Genomic DNA, 18,378 nt, shown 5'->3' with positions numbered 1-18,378 from the left:
GGGGCACTTTGGGTTGAAAACACACCAAAGCCCTGCCATCATCAGGTTTGGCTTACGACCATCAGAGCCAGTTTGAGGAGTCTCCCACTCTTTTGGATTCAGTCACTTTCTACACAGCAACTGCTAGAGCCAGGTGGGTTAGGTGCCGTTTTACTTTCTCTCTCACCCACAGGCACAGAAGACAACTCTGGGGAGCACAGAGCTGTAGCTCACGAAAGCTTATGCTCAAATAAATTTGTTAGTCTCTAAGGTGCCACAAGTCCTCCTTTTCTTTTTTTGGAGAACCTCTGGAGACCTGCGTCCTATTCCCAGCACTGCCACTGGGTGACCTAAGCAAGTCAAAGCCAGCTCAGCTTCCATATCTGTAAAATGGAGGGGACACTGAGCTCCTTTGGGAAGTGCTTTGAGAGCCCCCGATGAAAAATGCTTTTATTAGATGGCTTCATGTCAGCCTGGGTAGAGGCATCCAGTCAGTCAGGACACAGAGCAGCTGGGGCCAGGGAGATGGCGGGTTACGCAGAAATTAACACTGAAGAAAAGGTGCAAGGTTGATCACTCCTGTTGATGCTACTCCGTTCGGGATTATTCTCACCGTGACCAGGATGGACAAGGGGAGCTCAGAGCTCCTGGCTACTTGAGCTACCCACTGTGACAGGCAGGAGTCTGAGACCAGGAACATTCGCTCATTTCCCCTTGGCCACCCAGCCAGAACACAGGACCTGTTCGGGATCTCTATTGACTTGGCCTGGATTTGAGCCTATTACCTTGGACGAAGAGGCTTCGTAGGTTATGACCAATCCCCTGAGGCTTTCAGTCCCCCCCCCGCCCCCCATTTTCATATAGGAAAAACAGCTACAGCCCTTTAGTCTGTCAAACTCATTAAACTATTTGTGCGAGAGCTAGGTGTTGGTTTTATGCCAGCCAAGGGATAGAGCGAAGAGGAGGATCTATACATTGCCCTGCAAGGGACCGGTGGTCTAGCTAGTCCAGGATCTTGTCTCAACAGGGGTCTACACTAGATAGTCAAGGGGGTAATTCTGGAATACCATCTGCCCTGAGGGAGTTCCTTGAGTATCTGCTACCCTGCCCTCTGGTAGTTGGTTTATGTGCTGGGGCAGAGGGAGGGGGGTTTATAACAGAACAGTCTCATTAGCCCACACCCATTTTTTGAATCCTGAGAAGCTCTTGGCCTCAGCATCATGTGACCAGGAGTTCCACAGACTCCGGGTGTAAAGGAAATGCTTTCCCAACTCAGCTGTGATTTTTTTTTTCCCCCCAAAAAAGGAGGGGGAGGGGGTTTGGCAGCTAACGGAACCTTTCCTGACAAAGATTCGAAGGGAGACGCTTGGAATTTGTGATCCAAAACACAAGACCCCCGCGGCCACTGCTGGGTCCTGCCACCACAGAGCTTTATTAAAAAGACAAAAAAAAGAGCCATCTGTTATGAAGGCAAACAGTAGAAAATAAAAACCCACCAGTAACAGCTTCCCTTGAGAAAGCCCAAGCAGGAAACCAGGGGCCTGAGGGGGTTGGTCCATTGGAGGAGGACATCCTGATGAGCCGCCCTGTAGAACGGCGCTTGGAAGCAGCAGACCAGGGGGAATGGAGGATGGGAAAGGGGGGGGAGCCTTTACTGGTTGTATGGAGCAGCCTAAAGTGGAAAGTCCTCCTTGATCAGGACGCGCAAAGGGCAGATCCTGAGAGACCCGGGTGGCATATCAGGCTTTGGGTTGCCCACGTAGAAATAGGGGAAAACCTCGCCGCTGAACGGCTCATGGAAGGTGTAGATGTGGCTCTTCTGGTCGGCGTCGTAGAAGGAGAGCTCGCCCTCGTCGCAGTCCAGTTCCACCCGGATCCGCTTGAGGTCCCGGAGCGCCGTCTCCGACCTGGCCGAGTTGGAGGCCCGGCACACCTCGCTGTCGGCGCCCTGCAGGCGGTAGATGTACCAGAAGCCCGAGCGGGCGTCGTGGTGGAAGTTCCACCGGCGGCCGCCCCGCTCCTTGGCCACGCCCACGCGCCAGTTCGTGAGCCCGCCCAGGTCCACCTCCCACGCATGGGAGCCCTTGGAGAAGCCCCGGGAGCCCAGGATGCAGGGGGCCGAGGAAAAGCGCTCCGGGTTGTCCACCAGTAGCTTGTAGCTGCCGTTGGTGATGCTGGTGAGGTTGCTGGAGACAGAGAGCCAGCCCGCGGCGGAGTTGGGGTCAAAGCTGAAGGGAACTGAGAAAGGAGATTTGTCAGGAGGTGCCAGGAGCTGCCTTCGGAGCTACCGTCATGTGGGTGCCAGGCGTAGCCCAGGGCAAACATCCCACCTGCCACCCTCCATCACCCAACCGCTCCCCCAGCCCACTGCTTGTGTCTGGGGAAAGCCCCAGTCCAGACTCAACCCCCACCAACACACCTTCAAGTCCCTCCTCAGAACAACCCTGGCTGAAGGCCGGGAGGCATGTGGGTCACGCCGCTCCCAACTGGCTGAGCCCCACGCAGCTCCTATTGTCTGCACAACCCCGTCTCTCCACTGTCTCCGGCTCGTCTTGAGGACGACCTTTGGGGCCGGGGCTCTCACTGGCCGGGCGTTTGTTCAACACCGAGCACGGCACCGCTGGGGGGCAGCCAGGCATTGCGGCAGGGGAAGTATTTGCCACGCCTGCGCCCTGCAGGGAACGCTACCACCGAAGTACGGCGGATCTCCCCAGCACCGCTGCGCCTTGCTCCAGGCTACCCCGGGGAGGCAGAGCAGCAAGAGCCCCCTCTCCCAGCTGAGCCGGACAGCTGGAAGTGACACAGCCCAGCCACGCGGGGAGTCCGCCGCAGAGCTGAGAACGTGACCACAATCCCCAAGTCCCGGAGCACCACAGGCCATCTTCCCTCCCTCTTTCTGGCTCTAAACCCATGTCAGCGATAAGATTTCTAGGGCCTGCCCAAGTGAGACCCTCCCGCCAGAGCTCAGTGGGTTTTTTCCTATTAAGTGTTTCAAAGGGCAACACAGTGTCCACCTTAATTCTATTTTAACTGTTTTTGGCATGGGAACACCCGTAATTTTTTAGGAACTGGACGAGCGTTGGGCCCTCCGGCTCGGCCTGCAGCGGCAGGCCATCGGCGCTGCTGGAGAGTTACCAGCAATGCCAACGTCGCCCGTGAAGAGCGCCCTGCGATCAGCCTCGGCCGTCTCTCAGGAAGGTTCCAGCCCGTGGCCGGTGTGATCAGGGCCTGGGAGGTCTCGTTCAAGTTCTGCCGTGACAGCGGGTGAACATGGATCTGCACCCAGCTCAACGTTTCGTAGGCCGGGATTGTCACCCTCCACGTCCCAGACAGCGTGGGGTGTCGGCATGCATTGCCCAGGGGCCTCAGCCCAGGCTGCTCTCCCCAGCTGCAGAGGGCTCTCTACCCCGGTGTGACTCCTGGAGTCAGTGGGTTACACCCAGGATGAAGCTGGCCCATAGGGATTTTTACACGCTCTTATCAAGCCCCCCCAACGCCACCATCCCCGCTGCGACTCGACTCCGGCCGGCCCTGGCTGTTCACCCCCTAGCCCAGACAACGTGACCCGACTGTGCTAACAGGAGCGGCCTCCCCTCTCTCCGCCCTGCACCGCACTGATGGATCGAAGCCACCAGCTCGCTGCAGGGCGTGAATCGGCCAGACGGCCCCATCCCGTACCCGGCGCTGTCCTGTGTGCAGTCGGGGGGTGGGGGGGGAGACCCAGAGCAGGGGCCTCGCCCCTCACAGCCCAGATTCCCCGTGACCAGCAGGCTCCTCACCTTGTTCTCATGACAGCAGCGTGCGTGCAGAGCGCAGAACCAGCCACCTACGGTTAACCCCTTACACGCCAAAGCCACAGGCGAGGACGGACCGGAGCCTGATGTTCTGGGCAAGGTCCCCCCCGCCCAAGGCTCTCCCTGCACATCCCCAGCGAAGCCCCTGCTGCTGCACGCCTAAGCTTGCAGATGAGCTCTGCCAATACGCCTCAGCCCCGAGCAGCAGCACCCCCTGGTGGAAACCCCCGACGTAACCATTTCATCTTCAGATGTAGCACCCCCGGCGAGCCTAGAGCGAAGCCCTGTATGCATGTGAAAGAAACAGTGCCACAGAATCTCTATGGATAGAAATTCCATGCTTGAATAATAAAGAGTCTAGCTGCAGGAATATACTACTGACACCCATGCAGGTGATTGTGAAATGCTCAGGGGGACGAGAGAGGCTACAACAAGAGAAAACCCAACAATAATGGGGGATTTCAACTATCCCCACGTGGACTGGGTACATGTCACCTCAGGACAGGCTGCAAAGATAAAATTTCTACACTCTATCAACGACTGCTTCCGGGAGCAGCTCGTCCTGGCAATCACAAGGGGAGAGGCAATTCTTGATTTAGTCCTAAGTGGCACAAAGGATCTGGTCCAAGACGTGAATATGGTTGCTCTCACTGTGTGGTTCAGCTACCATGTAATTATATTTAAACAGCCTCGTAGGGTTGAAAATACCCCAGAAGCATTTAACTTCCGAAAGGGGAACTACACCAAAATGAGGAAGCTGGTGAAACAGAAAGGAAAAGGCACAGCCACAAGAGTGAAATGCCTGCAAGCTGCAGGGAAACTTTTTTAAACCACCATAATAGAAGCTCAAACTATAAGTTACCGCAAAAAAAAAAAAAAAAAAAAAAAAAACCAACCAACCAACCAGAGGACCAAAAAAATAAAAATGCCACCATGGCTAAACAGAGTAAAAAAAGGAGATTAGAGGCAAAAAGAGATCCTTTAACAATTGGAAGTCAACTCCCAACTGAGGAAAATAGAAAGGAGCATAAACTCTGGCAAGTCAAGTGTAAAAGTACAATTAGACAGGCCAAAAAAAGAATTTGTCTTTTGCTAGTTCTCGTCAAACTAAACAGCAAAAACCCCAAAAAGTTAAGTCCATCAGAAGCAGGAAGCTGCCAAACAACCAGTGGGGCCACTGGACGACTGAAATGCTAAAGGAGACCTCCAAGACGACAAGACCATTGCAGAGAAGCTAAATGAATTCTTTGCATTGGTCTTCACTGCAGAGGACGTGAGGGACATTCCCACACCCAGGCCGTTCTTTTTAGGTGACAGTCCTGAGGAACTGTCCCAGACGGAGGTGTCAGTGCAGGAGGTTTTGGAACAACTCGATACATTACACAGTAATAAGTCACCAGGACCAGACGGTAGTCACCCAAGAGTTCTGAATTAACTCAGATACGAAACTGAAGAACTACTAACTGTGGTATTTAACCTACCACTTAAATCAGTCTGTGTTCGGTAACTGGAGGGTAGCTAATGTAATGCCAATTTTTTAAAAAGGCTCCAGAGGTGATCCTGGCAATTACAGGCCAGTGATCACTAACTTTAGTTTCAGCCAATTTGCCTGGTACTGGACTAAAGAATAGAGTAGGTCATGCTGACACATGGATGAACACGATTTTTGGGGGGGGGGGGGGGGGGAAAGAGTCAACACTGCTTTTGTAAAGGGAAATCATGCCTCAGCAATCTATTAGAATTCTTTGTGTGTGTCAATAACAATAAACATGGGGACAAGGAGGATCCAGTGGATATAGTGTACTTGGACTTTCAGAAAGCCTTTGACAAGGTCCCTCACCAAAGGCTCTTCGCAAACCAAGCAGTCATGGGATAAGAGGGAAGATTTCTCTCATGGATCAGTAGCTGGTTAAAAGATAAGGCACACACGGGAGGAATAAACAGTCAGTTTTGACAGGAGAGAGGGAAATAGCAAATTCCCCCTAGGATCTGTACTGGGACCACTGCTGTTCAACATATTCATAAACAATCTGGAAAAAGGGGTAAAGAGTGAGGTGGCAAAGTTTCCAGATGATACAAAACTACTCAGGATAGAAGTTAAGGCCAATGCTGACTGCGAAGATTACAAAGGGATCTCACTAAACTGAGTGACTGGGCAACAAAAGAGCAGATGAAACGCAGTGTGGATAAAAGCAAAGTAATGCCCATTGGAAAACAATCCCAACTATACACACAAACTGATGGAGTGTAAATGAGCTGTTACCATTCAAGAAAGAGCTTGGAGTCATTGTGGAGAGTTCTCTGAAAACATCCTCTCAATATTTCAGCAGCCATCAAAAAAGCGAACAGAATGTTAGGAACCATTCGGAAAGGGGCAGATAAGAAGACTCATAATATCATGCTGCCCCTACGTAAAGCCACAGTACGCCCACCCCTTGAATACTGCGTGCAGATCTGGTCGCCCCATCTCAAAAAAAGATATATTAGAATTGGAAAAAAGTACAGGGAAGGGCAACAAATAAGGAGATTATAAAGACTGGGACTGTTCAGCTTAGAAAAAGAGACGAATAAGGAGGGATATGAGAGAGGTCTATAAAATCATGACTGGTGCAGAGAAAGTGAATTAGGAAGTGTTATTTACTCCTTCTCATAACACACAAGAACCAGGGGTCCCGCAACGAAATTAAGAGGCAGCAGGTTTAAAAGAAACAGAGGAAGTATTTCTTCACGCAACGCATGGTCAACCTGTGAACTCCTTGCCAGGGGATGTTGTGAAGGCCAAAAATATAACTAGGTTCAAAAAAGAACTAAAGTTCCCATGGAGGATTGGTCCGTCAGTGGCTATTAGCCACGATGATCAGAGGCACAACACCATGCTCTGGGTGTCCTAAGCCTCTAACTGCCAGAAGCTGGGACTAGCCAACAGGGGATGGATCGCTAGGTAATTGTTCTGTTCCTTCCCTGTGAAGCACCTGGCACCAGCCACTGTCGGCAGACAGGATACTGGGCTAGATAGACCCTTGGTCTGATCCAGTATTGTCATTCTTAGGTGCTTGTGTGTGTCCCACTGACCTCTAGTGGGTACAATGGGGATCTGCGTGTGTGTAAGTCTGAAGACGGGGCTGCCCCTCTAGCTCAAACGTAGGAGGGGAGAGTTGAACCTTTCCTCTCCACCAGTTTACAATTCAGTTTAGCAGCATCTGGAGTCTGTTTATGCAGCATCTGTGGCTGCTACATGTAACCCACTGATCAGGGCGCGTTATTCTCTGCAGATCGGGGACAGAGGAGGAATCGGTTATAGCTCCCAGCCAGCAGGTTTGGTCAGGCTCTTAGCTCCTGCATCATAAGACACAAACCAGCCTGGCTTACATGTGCCAGTGTAACAACCCCACAACCAGGTCGTCAGCAGGGTTTGAACCCACTGCCTTCAACGCCACAGGCCTCTAGCACCTGAGCTAAACGAGTAAGTCCATCAGCAGTAGTAGGCTGTTAGCCTCCACGTGGCCCAGCCCGAGTACCTTTGAAGGCATGCAAAGCTCCATGGTGCTCCCAGCCTTGAAGTCTGAGCAGCCCTGTGGCTTTAAGTTACCCGGTGCATCGGCCACCACCTGCCCGCCTCACTCACTGCCCAGTGTCCTCAGCGCCTTACCCACTGTAATGATGTCCAGCATCTTCTTCCACACGTCGTACTGCAGGGACCCCAGGAACTTGGGGACATCAACCAGCATCCCTGGTGAGATGGCTTCTGGCTCCTCTGCCGTGCAGGCAATTCTGGGGACATGCGGGAGAAGGTTACACGGAACCGGTTGGGAGAGGCCATGTTCTAGGGGGTTAATGCAAAGGATCGCTTAAGTCGGGGAGGGCATTCTGTCCTGCCTGCAGGTGACGGTTACAGTCCAATGTCCCACCACTGAGGCCGGGCCAGGGATGGAGATCTCCAAGGCACTGCTGAGTCAGGACAGCACTCCATTCTCAGGGTCAGCCCAGCATGAGAATAGGGGGCACTGTGTTGAGGGAGGGGGTGTCTTTCAAACGGGGCTTTGAAACCAAATCCTCAGTGGTTCCAGAGCACTTTCCCTGGCTAGATTCCAGCTTGGGTAGTTACAGTCTGTCTGCAACTGCCCTTCGTTCATCTGGAGACAGGACCCTTCATTTCCAGGCCTGAACGGCAGCCTAGGATCATTCCCAGGGGAGGGAGGGAGCAAAGCTGCAATTCCTGCCTTGGGTACTGGAGATTAGCCCTGGACCAGCCCTTCAGGGCCCAAGGTGGAGCTTGGAGGGTTGGATTAGAATGGTTTCAACCCAGATTTCGCACCTCAAGCTCATCTTTACCACGTGCAACTTGTAAATTGCTCTGGGACCCGCGGGACCGTGAGCTGCCTTGTCAGAGGTGCTTGGCACTGGCAGGAATTGCTGGTACTCTGCACCCTCGAAAACAAGGATCTCTCCGAAAGTACCACCTCCACCTATTCGCAGCAGCAGCCACATGTATCCCGCAGCGTTTTAATGTCCCCCCGCGGGAAGGTTTCGATGTGGGGTCTGTGTCACGGACAAAGCCGTTTGGCTCGGGATTGGCAACGCCATGGGAATTGGCGTACGAGGGCCAGGTTTGATCCAATAAACCCCAGCTGCACATTCGGGATTTCAAACGCTCAGGAACCTACCTGCGCTTGCGGTTCTTGTGTTTCTGAAAGAGGAGAGAGACGTCGCACGTTAAACATGCACGAGGAGCTTTTGTAACAATCAGAGGAATCGCAGAATACCAGGGTTGGAAGGGACCTCAGGAGGTCATCTAGTCCAACCCCCTGCTCAAAGCAGGACCAACCCCCGATTTTTGCCCCAGATCCCTAAATGACCCCCTCAAGGATTGAACTCACAACCCTGGGTTTAGCAGGCCAATGCTCAAACCACTGAGCTATCCCTCTCCACCCGGATGATGGTGGGCAGAACTGACAACGGTGGGCAGAAACGTGCCCTGGAGACCAGGCTCTTATGCACTGGAGCATCTGACTGCACAATCTGGGGAGGGCGGTGGGGGAGAGGGGGTTGCTATTGTCATGCCCAGGACTGGGGCAACCCAAAGTGCAAAACCCCCACAACAAAACCACATGCTTCTGAGCAGGTTTCAGAGAGAATTTACATTGAAAACGTGATTGTTTCGCCCAAACAGCTTGGAAGAGGTGCCGACTCACAACACAGGCAGGAGACAGGCAAGGTCTCCTTTCCCGGTTGCATCCCATTCCCTTCTAGTTATTCCCTCCCCTCCCAGTCCCTTCTGTAGCACGCTAAAGGCTCGTCTACACTTGAAACACTACAGCGGCGCAGCTGCAGCTTCAGTGTAGACACTCTGGGGTTCTCCCACTGGCGGAGGTAATCCACCTCCCAGAGGCGGTAGCTAGGTCAATGGAAGAATTCTTCCATCAACTCAGCGCTGGCTACACAGGACTCAGGCTGGCTTAGCTACGTCACTCGGGCAGTGGATTTTTCTCACCCCGAGCGACGAAGCTGGGTCGACCTCATTTTCTAGTGCAGACCCGCCCTAAGGGGTTTGCTTTCATCCCAAGCGATTACACCCTTCAAATACAGGGACGGATCCTCAGCTGGTGTCAATCAGGGGAGCTCCACCTAGCTCAGAGTTTTTATGCCCCTCAGCCGAGCTGCATGTATCGAGCCCTGGGAACCCTCTCGCTCGCTGCAAGTCACGCCCACCCCCCCAGCCCTTGATCCCTTGTGGCTCCGGGCATCATGTGTCCAAACCCTCTCCGATGCACCAACGTCCTTGGTGGAGCGGTTCTCGGAACGGATGCCAGCTACCAAGAGCCATATGGAGGGGGACCCACCACTCCTTACCCAAAATTGCAACAGTCGTTTTTCGCTGCCACTTCACATCAGAGCTAGGTCCAGAGGTGAAAGTAAGCTGGTAGGCCCCGGTACAGCATACCAGCAAAAGCCGGTGCACCGTACTGGGGCAGCCCGGCTTCCCCAGGCAGGGCCGCCCAGAGGATTCAGGGGGCCTGGGGTCTTCGGCGGCGGGGGTCCTTCTGCTCCGGGTCTTCGGAGCACTTCGCCGAAGACATGGAATGGAAGGACCCCCGCCGCCGAATTGCCGCCGAAGACCCGGAGCGGAAGGAGCGGTGGCGGGTCCTTCACTCCGGGTGTGCAGCCGAAAACTCTCGTGGGGGCCCCGGAAAACTCTCGTGGGGCAAACTGCCCCATTTGCTCCCCCCTCAGGGCGGCCCTTTCCCCAGGGGGCAATTTAAAGAGCCTGGGGCTCCCAGCAGTGGCTGGAGCCCCAGGCCCTTTAAATTGCCTCCAGAGCCCTGCTGCTGGAGCCCTGGGGTAGCGGCGGTGGGGCTCCGGCGGCTATTTAAAGGGCCCGGGGCTCCCCTGCTTCTACTGTCCCGGCCCTTTAAATAGCAGCCGGAGCCCCACCGCCGGTACTCCAGGGTTCCGGGGGCTATATAAAGGGCCGGGGCGGTAGAAGCAGGGGAGCCGCAGGCCCTTTAAATAGCCCCCAGAGCCCTGGGGTAGCGGGGGCTCCGGGGGCTATTTAAAGGGCCAGGGCTCCAGCTGCCTCTGCCACCCCGGTCCTTTAAATAGCCGCTGGAGACCTGCCGCTTCCCCAGAGCTCCGGGCGGCTAATTAAAGGATGGGGGCAGTAGAAGCAGGGGAGCCCCGAGCCCTTTAAATAGCCCCCGGAGCCCCGGGCTGCTGCTGCTACCCTGGTGGGGGAGGGGGGAAGGAGGAGGGTGGGCTGGGGCTGGCTCTGATCCCCTTCTGCCCTAGACCACGCCCCTTCCAGGGGCCAAAGCTGGCCCCAGCGTACCGGTAAGTCACTCGACTTACTTTCACCCCTGGCTGGGTCTCATGCCCTGCCCCCAACCTGTTAAGCACCATTTCAGATTATTGTTCCCAGACAAATTGCAGTTTATGTCCTGCCTTGGTCTCTAGATCCTCTCCGTTATTTCTCAGGGGGGTAAAGGCTCCCACACAGAGGCCCCCGGCGGCTCTGGAAACCGGTGGTTATTTGGTCCCAGGAGAGGCAGGCGGCTGCACTGGCTATGGCCGAAGACTAACGATGACCATGTGTTAACAATTGCACTACAGATCATTTGAGCAGAAACCTGGGTGGAGCTTTGACAGTGGGCGGAGCTGGGATGTACTTTGACCACTCCCCCTACCCGCAACTCCCCCATCTGACTCGGGGGGGCCCAAGGTGAGCACTGCAGGCATAGGGAGGAGGGCGGGAGGGTGGCATTACCCTGAGGAAGGAGACGTCGTCCTCCGTCAGGTCAGCCTGCAGCTGGTTGACCTCGTGCAGCAGAGCATCGCTGTCCTCCGACAGCTTCTTGATCTTGCCCTCGATCAGGCCCTGCTTGTGCCGAGCCTCCTCGTGCAGCTCCGACAGCACGGCCTTCTCCTCGCCCCGCAGGAACTCGTGCAGCTTCTCAAACTCCTTCCTGATCTGATCCTCCAGCCTGGCGACCTCCACCTGCCCGGCGGGAGGAAGAGCGGGACCATAGCAGCGACCTGACTTAGACCCGGCCCTTTCCACCCCCCCGGGGTCACTGCACCCAACAGCCCCCCTCAGGTCAACAGGACCCCACTCTAGGACAGGAAGGGAAGAATGTTATTTGTATGGCAGTGGCACCTAGCTAGGTTGCTGCACAAACACATAGCCGGAGGGCCCCTGCCCCAAGGAGTTTACAATCGAAAAAGACTGACCAGAGTTTTCCTAATGACTTTTTCATTAGAAAGAGTCCGTTCTGTCCAAATCTTGGTGGCACTCAAACCGTCTGAGGCTGAAGAATCTTTTGATTTTTCAACACAAAAAAAATGAAAGCAAAAAATGTGAGTTTTGTGTTTCCCAGGTGGAAAACATTTTGGGTTTCGGGCCCCCTGGAAAAATTGAAAAGGGAGGGGGAGAGCTGAAAACCCAAACGGGGGGGAAGGGAGTTCAAAGCCCAAATCAAAACGTTTCAATTCAAAATGAAAATGTATCTTTTTCCATCCAAAAATTGATTTTTTTTCTGGGCGGGATGGGGAGGGGGAGAGAAGAAGGATTTTTGACCAGCTCTGCTAAATAGGGCACAGGGCAGGAGCCCCATTGGGCTGATGGGGAATGGTCGCAGAAGTGGTGAAATGACTTGCCTGAAGTCCCACAGAGTCTGACAGAGCCAGCAGCTGAACCCAGATCCTGAGCCCCACTCCCCGACCCCCAGCCCCCAGGGCATGCCTTCGCCCCACAGGGAATCCCTCGGAGGACTGCCACATTATAGCTTATTCCTTTGGATACCAGCAGAACCCCACCGGCTGCCATCACCCGGAAGAGCCATTGGCCCTTGGGTTTCCCAGCAGTGGGCCGGAGCTCTAGAGACCGGCCAGCATTTCCCACCCAGTGACAGCCTCCTGTCGGAAAGCAGCCTCCGTGACCGCTCAGTCCATTTCAGAGTCAAGGTGGGCTCCGGGGTAGGGGAAGCTACAGACCTCCGCTGGGCTTGCAATAGTTAAACCAGCCACACCTGTGGTCACCCGGCCAATCGTTCTACTAACCGGTCCCAGGGCTTAAGCGTGCTGGAGAATGATGAGCCACATGGACTGAGTGCCCCTCCAACCCCCCCCATACGGCACTCCCCACTCACCTCAGCTCCCCCAGAGCTCTCACAGCAACAACTGCTCTCACCTTGCCAATGTCACCCCCAGGGGAGTTTGCTTTTTTCTCCCCAGGTCACCAAACCTGGTCCACAGGCCTACCACTGCCCAGGACCCTCGGAGGACAGGGCCAGGGCGAGCCCTCCCCAGCCCAGGGCATCCCACAAGCGGGCGATTCTCCAAGGCACAGAGGACAGCTGGAGGCCTTTCTGCCATTGCAAAGGAATGGGAATCAGGTGCCCGGCTCCTGTTTGTGCCTTTGGGAATCTCTCCACCTCCCTACACTGTCCATTGGGGGGGGGTTTCAGGCATCTTCACCAGGGGCCTCTGGTACGTTCCCAAAGATCTCTGCGGACTTGCCCGTGCTTGTCGCGACGGGACTAAGAAGGGCAAAGCCCAGGGCTCCCAGCTGCTTGCTGGGCAGCGGCAGGTGTCGAAAGGTGCATGGGCGGTGCACCCCCCTGCTGCCACGTTACTCCAGCCCCCACCCTCCCAATCCCCAGTCCTGACCCCTAGGCACACAACCGACAGGGGCGGATTCTCCCTCCTGCGACCCCAGCCTGTCTTCCCACAACACTCCTGCCATTACGTGGGATTGCTGGCACGGGATAGGGGCAGCGTTCCACCCCAGAGGTGGCTGCATTTCTGCCATGGGAGTGTGATCCACTAGGTACGGTTTGCAAAGGGCCTTTGGATCCTGCGGGACAGAAGGCTCCATTGAGAGAAGTTTTCAAACAAGGCCCAGCCTCCGGCACTGGTCACACAGGGAGAATAGGGGGCCCTGGGCTGTGACACCAACTCAGTAACTCATGGCTCAACTCAGCCCCCCCCAGCAGCAGAAAGAAAGACTCAGCAGCCAGTTTCCTGTGGGTTGGGCCCCACAAACAATAAGGCCAGCTGCAGGTTTGCAATCAGCTAAGACCCACCCCCCCTTTGCAGCTCCTGTAGGACTAATCTCTTGGCTTTAAGATTAAACTCGATAAGTTTATGGAGGAGATGGTATGATGGGATAACATGATTTTGGTAATTAATTGATCTTTAAATATTCATGGTAAATAGGCCCAATGGCCTGTGATGGGATGTTAGATGGGGTGGGATCTGAGTTACTACAGAAAATTCTTTCCTGGGTATCTGGCTGGTGAATCTTGCCCATATGCTCAGGGTTTAGCTGATGGCCACATTTGGGGTCGGGAAGGAATTTTCCTCCAGGGCAGATTGGAAGAGGCCCTGGAGGTTTTTCGCCTTCCTCTGTAGCATGGGGCACGGGTCACTTGCTGGAGGATTCTCTGCTCCTTGAAGTCTTTAAACCATGATTTGAGGACTTCAGTAGCTCAGACATAGGTGAGAGGTTTATCGCAGGAGTGGGTGGGTGAGATTCTGTGGCCTGCATTGTGCAGGAGGTCAGACTAGATGATCATAATGGTCCCTTCTGACCTTAGTATCTATGAAAAAAAACCTATGACTATCTCCCCGGCCATCCGGGCAGGGATGGTGTAATCCACCAACGCACTTCAACCTGGTGGTTTACCTGGTTGTGCTTGGAGATGGACTCATACGACCGCCGGACTGTCCCGAAATCCTTCACCTTGTCCCGCAGGGAGTTCTCCATGTTCCTCCATTTGGCCTGCAGGAAGGAGATGTTCCTTATAGAACACGTTCCTCGATAGGGTGACCAGATGTGCCAATAAAATCGGGACTGTCCCGATATTTAACCCTTTGTCCCGCATCCCGATCGATGTACGATCAGGACGCCATTTGTCCTGATATTCAGGTAAGGAGGCGAGCGGGATGGAGGCACCGACTCCGTGGGTGCTCCAGGGCTGGAGCACCCACAGGGAAAAATGCAGCCAAGCTCCTCCGTCCTCACCTCATTCTGCCCCCCTCTCTCCAGCGCACCGCGTCCCCGCTCCTCCCAGTGCTTCCCGCCACCTAACAGCTATTTGGAGGCACTCTGGACTTTCCAGGAGGGAGGGGGAGGAGTGGGAAGGCAGTGGGGCCGGGGCGGGGACTTGGGGGAAGGGGGCGGGCGAGCACTCAAATGGCAGAGGGGAAGTCGGTGCCGTAGGGGCAAGTGGCGTGTGGCAGGTGAAGAGGCGAGTGGCGGGGTGAAAAAGCGGGCGGGCGAGCGAGCGGCGGGCGGGGTGAAAAGGCGAGTGGCAGGCGAGGGGGGGTGAAGAGGCCAGCGGTGGGTGGGGAACTGAGGACACAGCAAGCCAGCGGCGGGCCGGGGGATGAGGAAGGGCGCAGGGTGGGGGCCGAGCGGGGAGGGGGCAGAACCTGGGCAGAGCCTGGGAGGAGTGGGGGTGTCCCCCCCCCCCGATATTTCACTGTTGTGATCTGGTCACCCTATTCCTCAATGGCAGGCCTTTGTCAGGGACCCCTTTTATTTTTATACATACACACACATACACACACACACTCTCTCTCTCGCTCCCCCCCCCCCCGTTGTGAAATCACACCAGCTCATTAAGAGTGTTCCCTCTTGATTTTCCCATCCATATGCGGAATGAATTTTGTCATGTGCACCAATATGGAGCTGATGGGTGACATGTGGCAGGGGTGGGGCCGAGGGGACCGGCGTGTGGTAGGGCTCAGGGCTGGGGCAGAGGGTTGGGGTGTGGGGGGGGGAGGGGGTGAGGACTCCGTCTGGGGGTGCGGGCTCTGGGGTAGGGCCAAGGATGAGGGGCTCAGGGCTGGGGGCGAAGGCTCTAGGATGGGGCTAGGGATGAGGGGTTTGGGGTGCAGGCTGCCCCAGGGCTACAGCAGGGAGAAGGGACTCCCCCCAGCTTTCTCCCCCCACAGCAGCACTTGGGCTGGGGTGGAGAGGCACCTCTCCCCGGGGCTGGGTTGGGGCCGGCAGGGAAAGGCATCTCTCCCCGCCGCAGCCCTGAGCGCCTGCGTGGGGGGGAGAGAGGTGGTGGGGGAGTCCTGTCTCCCGGCTAGCTCATTAATAATAACGAGTTACATTTCGCTAGCCCTTTCCCTCTGGGGACCTCCAAGCACCTTACAAACATCAATCTAGCCTCAGGAATCTACGCTGAAGCAGGAGAGTTTAGAAGACAACCCCCAAGGCACTGCCCCGGGGGCAGGTGAGCCAGTGAATGCCTCTTGCAGGGTTTTCTGCACCTTCCTCTGAAGCATCTGGTCCTGGCCACTGTCCAAGACAGGATCCTGGGCTAGAGGAGCCCTGGGCCTGATCCTGTCTGGCAATCCCCATGTTCCCCATGCTGATTCTCCCTGTTTTACAGACAGGAAGCGTCCAGCAAGAGGGTCAGTGACTCACGCCCACTCACAGCATAGCTGGGATGAGAGCGCAGGAGGCCTGACTGCCTGGGCTGTGTCTCAACCACTAGGCCATGCTACCCTCCCTGTGCACTGTCAGTCGGAGTTATAAACAGATTTCAGAGCCTGCTCCAAGGGCTGCTGCAGCGTTTGAATTAAGGCGCGGCCCCCTCCCGGGTGACTCACTCGGCCACTGACGACAGCAGCTCCAATTTCCCTTTTCCGGCTGGAAGAGCAAAACTGCTGTCTGGAGATCGGCCCTGCTCTCTGCTCCCTGGCTCGTGAGTGGGGAGAGGCCCCAGAGCATCACTGCTCTGCCTCTGTCTCTCGTCCTCCCCCCATCAGTGCTAAGCAAACGACACTGCCCTTGCCCCGTGGATCCTGCTCTCCAGGCCTGGGGCCGTGGCAGGATCATTGCTGGAGAAGGGGCCATTCCCCGTCCAAGGTCACAAACCGTCTCCAGGCTGGGGATAGTGGGGGCTGGACCCCGGGGGATCCCGTTCCAGAGCTCTCTCCAGGGCCTGCCATGCTGCTAACAGGGCAAGCGACAGCCCTGGGTGTCCTGCCTGTGGGCACTGGGCGGGCGAGCACATGGCACACCAGCTTTCTTAACACACCCCAGCAACTGGGCCGTGCGGAGAGGAGAGGAGAGGAGCTGGCAGAGCAGTGAAGCGGCACCTTACAGCCAGGGTACCTTGGAAGCAGTCAGAGCAAGAGCAGAGACCTGGTGCCTTTCACTCAGGACCCCCCCAACACACAGTCACCCTACAGCTGGCTTCCTGCTTACCGCCGCACCTACTTCCTGCTATTTCCTAAGGGGAGCGCCATCAAAATCCCAGTCCCAGGGCCTCAGGCAGTTCGCATGTCAGGAGGGGCTGCACATACATGTCATTCTGCAAGGGGGGAAAGCTCTGTGTACCCCCCCCCCATCTGAGGCCCACCTCCCCGCAGCAAAATTCCCCTCCCTCTGGGCGATCCAAGGTGCAGTCCACTCCCAGCGTGGAAATGCCACTGGGTGCACCCCCGTATCCCAGCCGTGCACATCCCTGTATCCGACGCGCAACCGGGCACATACCACGGGCGTGCCCCCACGCCACGGGGTACCCGCCGAGGGCAAATCTCGGGGCCCCGTGCCAGCGCAGGGTCATCGTGCACGCCCGGCAGTCCACGCCGCCCAGCACGCGTCCCCGTGCGCGCACCCTCCCCGCCACCGCCCTCGCACGTGTCTCCCCTGCCCGGCCGTGCCCGCGGGTCCCCGAGGGCACGTCCCGCCCCGGGGGCCACTCACCCGGTAGTCCTTGGCCATCTCCGCCACCGGCCGCACCCTGTGGCCCGCGTGCTGCTTGGCGCCCTGGCACGAGGCGCACACCAGCTCCTTGTCGTCCTGGCAGAAGAGCTTGGCCTCCTGGCCGTGCAGGGCGCACAGGGCAGGGCCCCCCGGGGCGCCCCGCCGGCTCTCCTCCCGCAGGAGCATCTCCACCAGGTTGTTGAGCGTGTGGTTGACGCGCAGGTCGCCCAGGGCGGACAGCTCCTTGCACACGGGGCAGGCGTGGCGGGGCTGGTGCTCCCAGGAGCGGCTCACGCAGGCCCGGCAGAAGTTGTGGCCGCAGCCCAGGGTCACGGCCTCTCGGAAGGGGTCGTAGCAGATGGGGCAGAGCAGCTCCTCTTTGAAGCTGGGCGCGGAGGCGGCCGAAGCCGCGGCGGTGTCCATGGCCCTGCAGGGGGCGGAAAGGGAGTCAAACCGGCGCAGAGGGAGAAACACCCCGACTGGGAAAACCCGCCGCCGACGCCGCTGCTGCGATCCCGGCCGCTGACTCAGGGCTGGAGGAAGCCGGGAGCAGCCCCAGCCGGCGGGGCGGGGTGACGCGGCGTCAGGCCAGTGGGGGGAGCCGCCGCCGCCGCAGCGCCGCGGTGGTGGGCGCGGCCGGGAAGGGGCCTCTTGCTCCCGCCGCGGGGTGGGTGCACGGCGGGGATCGGGCTGTCTCCGCCCCGGGCTCGCTCCCTCCGGCCAGCCGGGGGGGCCCCGGGAAGACCCGCCGCCGCGTAACGCCGCCCAGCCGCCGCATCGCAGGCGCCCGCCCCGGCTGCTGGGTTTTACCTGCGCTCGGAGCCGGCGGCGGCGGGGCCCCGGGCCGGGAGGCACCGTTTGCAGCCGCCCCGGGCTCGGCGCTGCCGGCGGGAGTCTCCGGGCATCGCTGGGGCGATCGGGCCCCGGGAGAGAGGAGCCGCCGCAGCCGGGTCTTTCCTTTTATGTCCCTGGGCTCGGCGGGCTGGAGCCGGGCTCCACCCCCGGCCGGCCCCCGCGGGGCTAGGGAGCGGCTCCGGCAGCCCACGCCGGGGTGCGGGGTGCGGCGAGTCTCCCCCGCCGGGACGGGCTGTGGCTCGGAAGGGGGCGGGGGACGGACAGAAGAGTCGCTTTCTTCCGACCCTGAACAAGGAGATTGACCAGAATTGGGAAACGGGCTTCGCTTTGCAGCAGCTGTGCGAGCCCCCCCGGCGGAGACCCCTTGGCACAGATCCCCAGGGAGACCCCACGGGTCTTGTCGCCCTCTGATCCAGCTGGCCCTGGGCCTGTGTCCATTGCGCGCTGCCCTGGCCTTGAGAGGGGCCGGGGTTGGGTTTATTAGTGCCATCAATTAATGATTGTCCAGCCCTTTGTTTGTTACCTACC

The 18,378-nt window shown here is 57.3% G+C and overlaps 1 protein-coding gene across 1 annotated transcript; it reads right to left on the bottom strand.

Moving 5' to 3' along the window:
* Positions 1 to 1,388: 1,388 nt before the first annotated feature.
* Positions 1,389 to 17,990, bottom strand: TRIM35 (tripartite motif containing 35). The gene is made up of 7 exons (XM_037893781.2): positions 17,806 to 17,990; positions 16,996 to 17,422; positions 13,954 to 14,049; positions 11,035 to 11,265; positions 8,438 to 8,460; positions 7,423 to 7,544; positions 1,389 to 2,217 (listed from the first exon to the last, which is right to left on the bottom strand). The coding sequence occupies exons 1-7, from the start codon at positions 17,898 to 17,900 to the stop codon at positions 1,652 to 1,654; spliced, it is 1,560 nt and encodes a 519-aa protein (XP_037749709.1). The 5' UTR covers positions 17,901 to 17,990; the 3' UTR covers positions 1,389 to 1,651.
* Between the last annotated feature and the right edge of the window lie 388 nt (positions 17,991 to 18,378).

Source organism: Chelonia mydas, chromosome 3, assembly GCF_015237465.2.
Source record: "Chelonia mydas isolate rCheMyd1 chromosome 3, rCheMyd1.pri.v2, whole genome shotgun sequence".
Taxonomy (NCBI): Eukaryota; Metazoa; Chordata; order Testudines; family Cheloniidae; genus Chelonia; species Chelonia mydas.
This window is presented reverse-complemented; position numbering and strand designations above follow the sequence as displayed.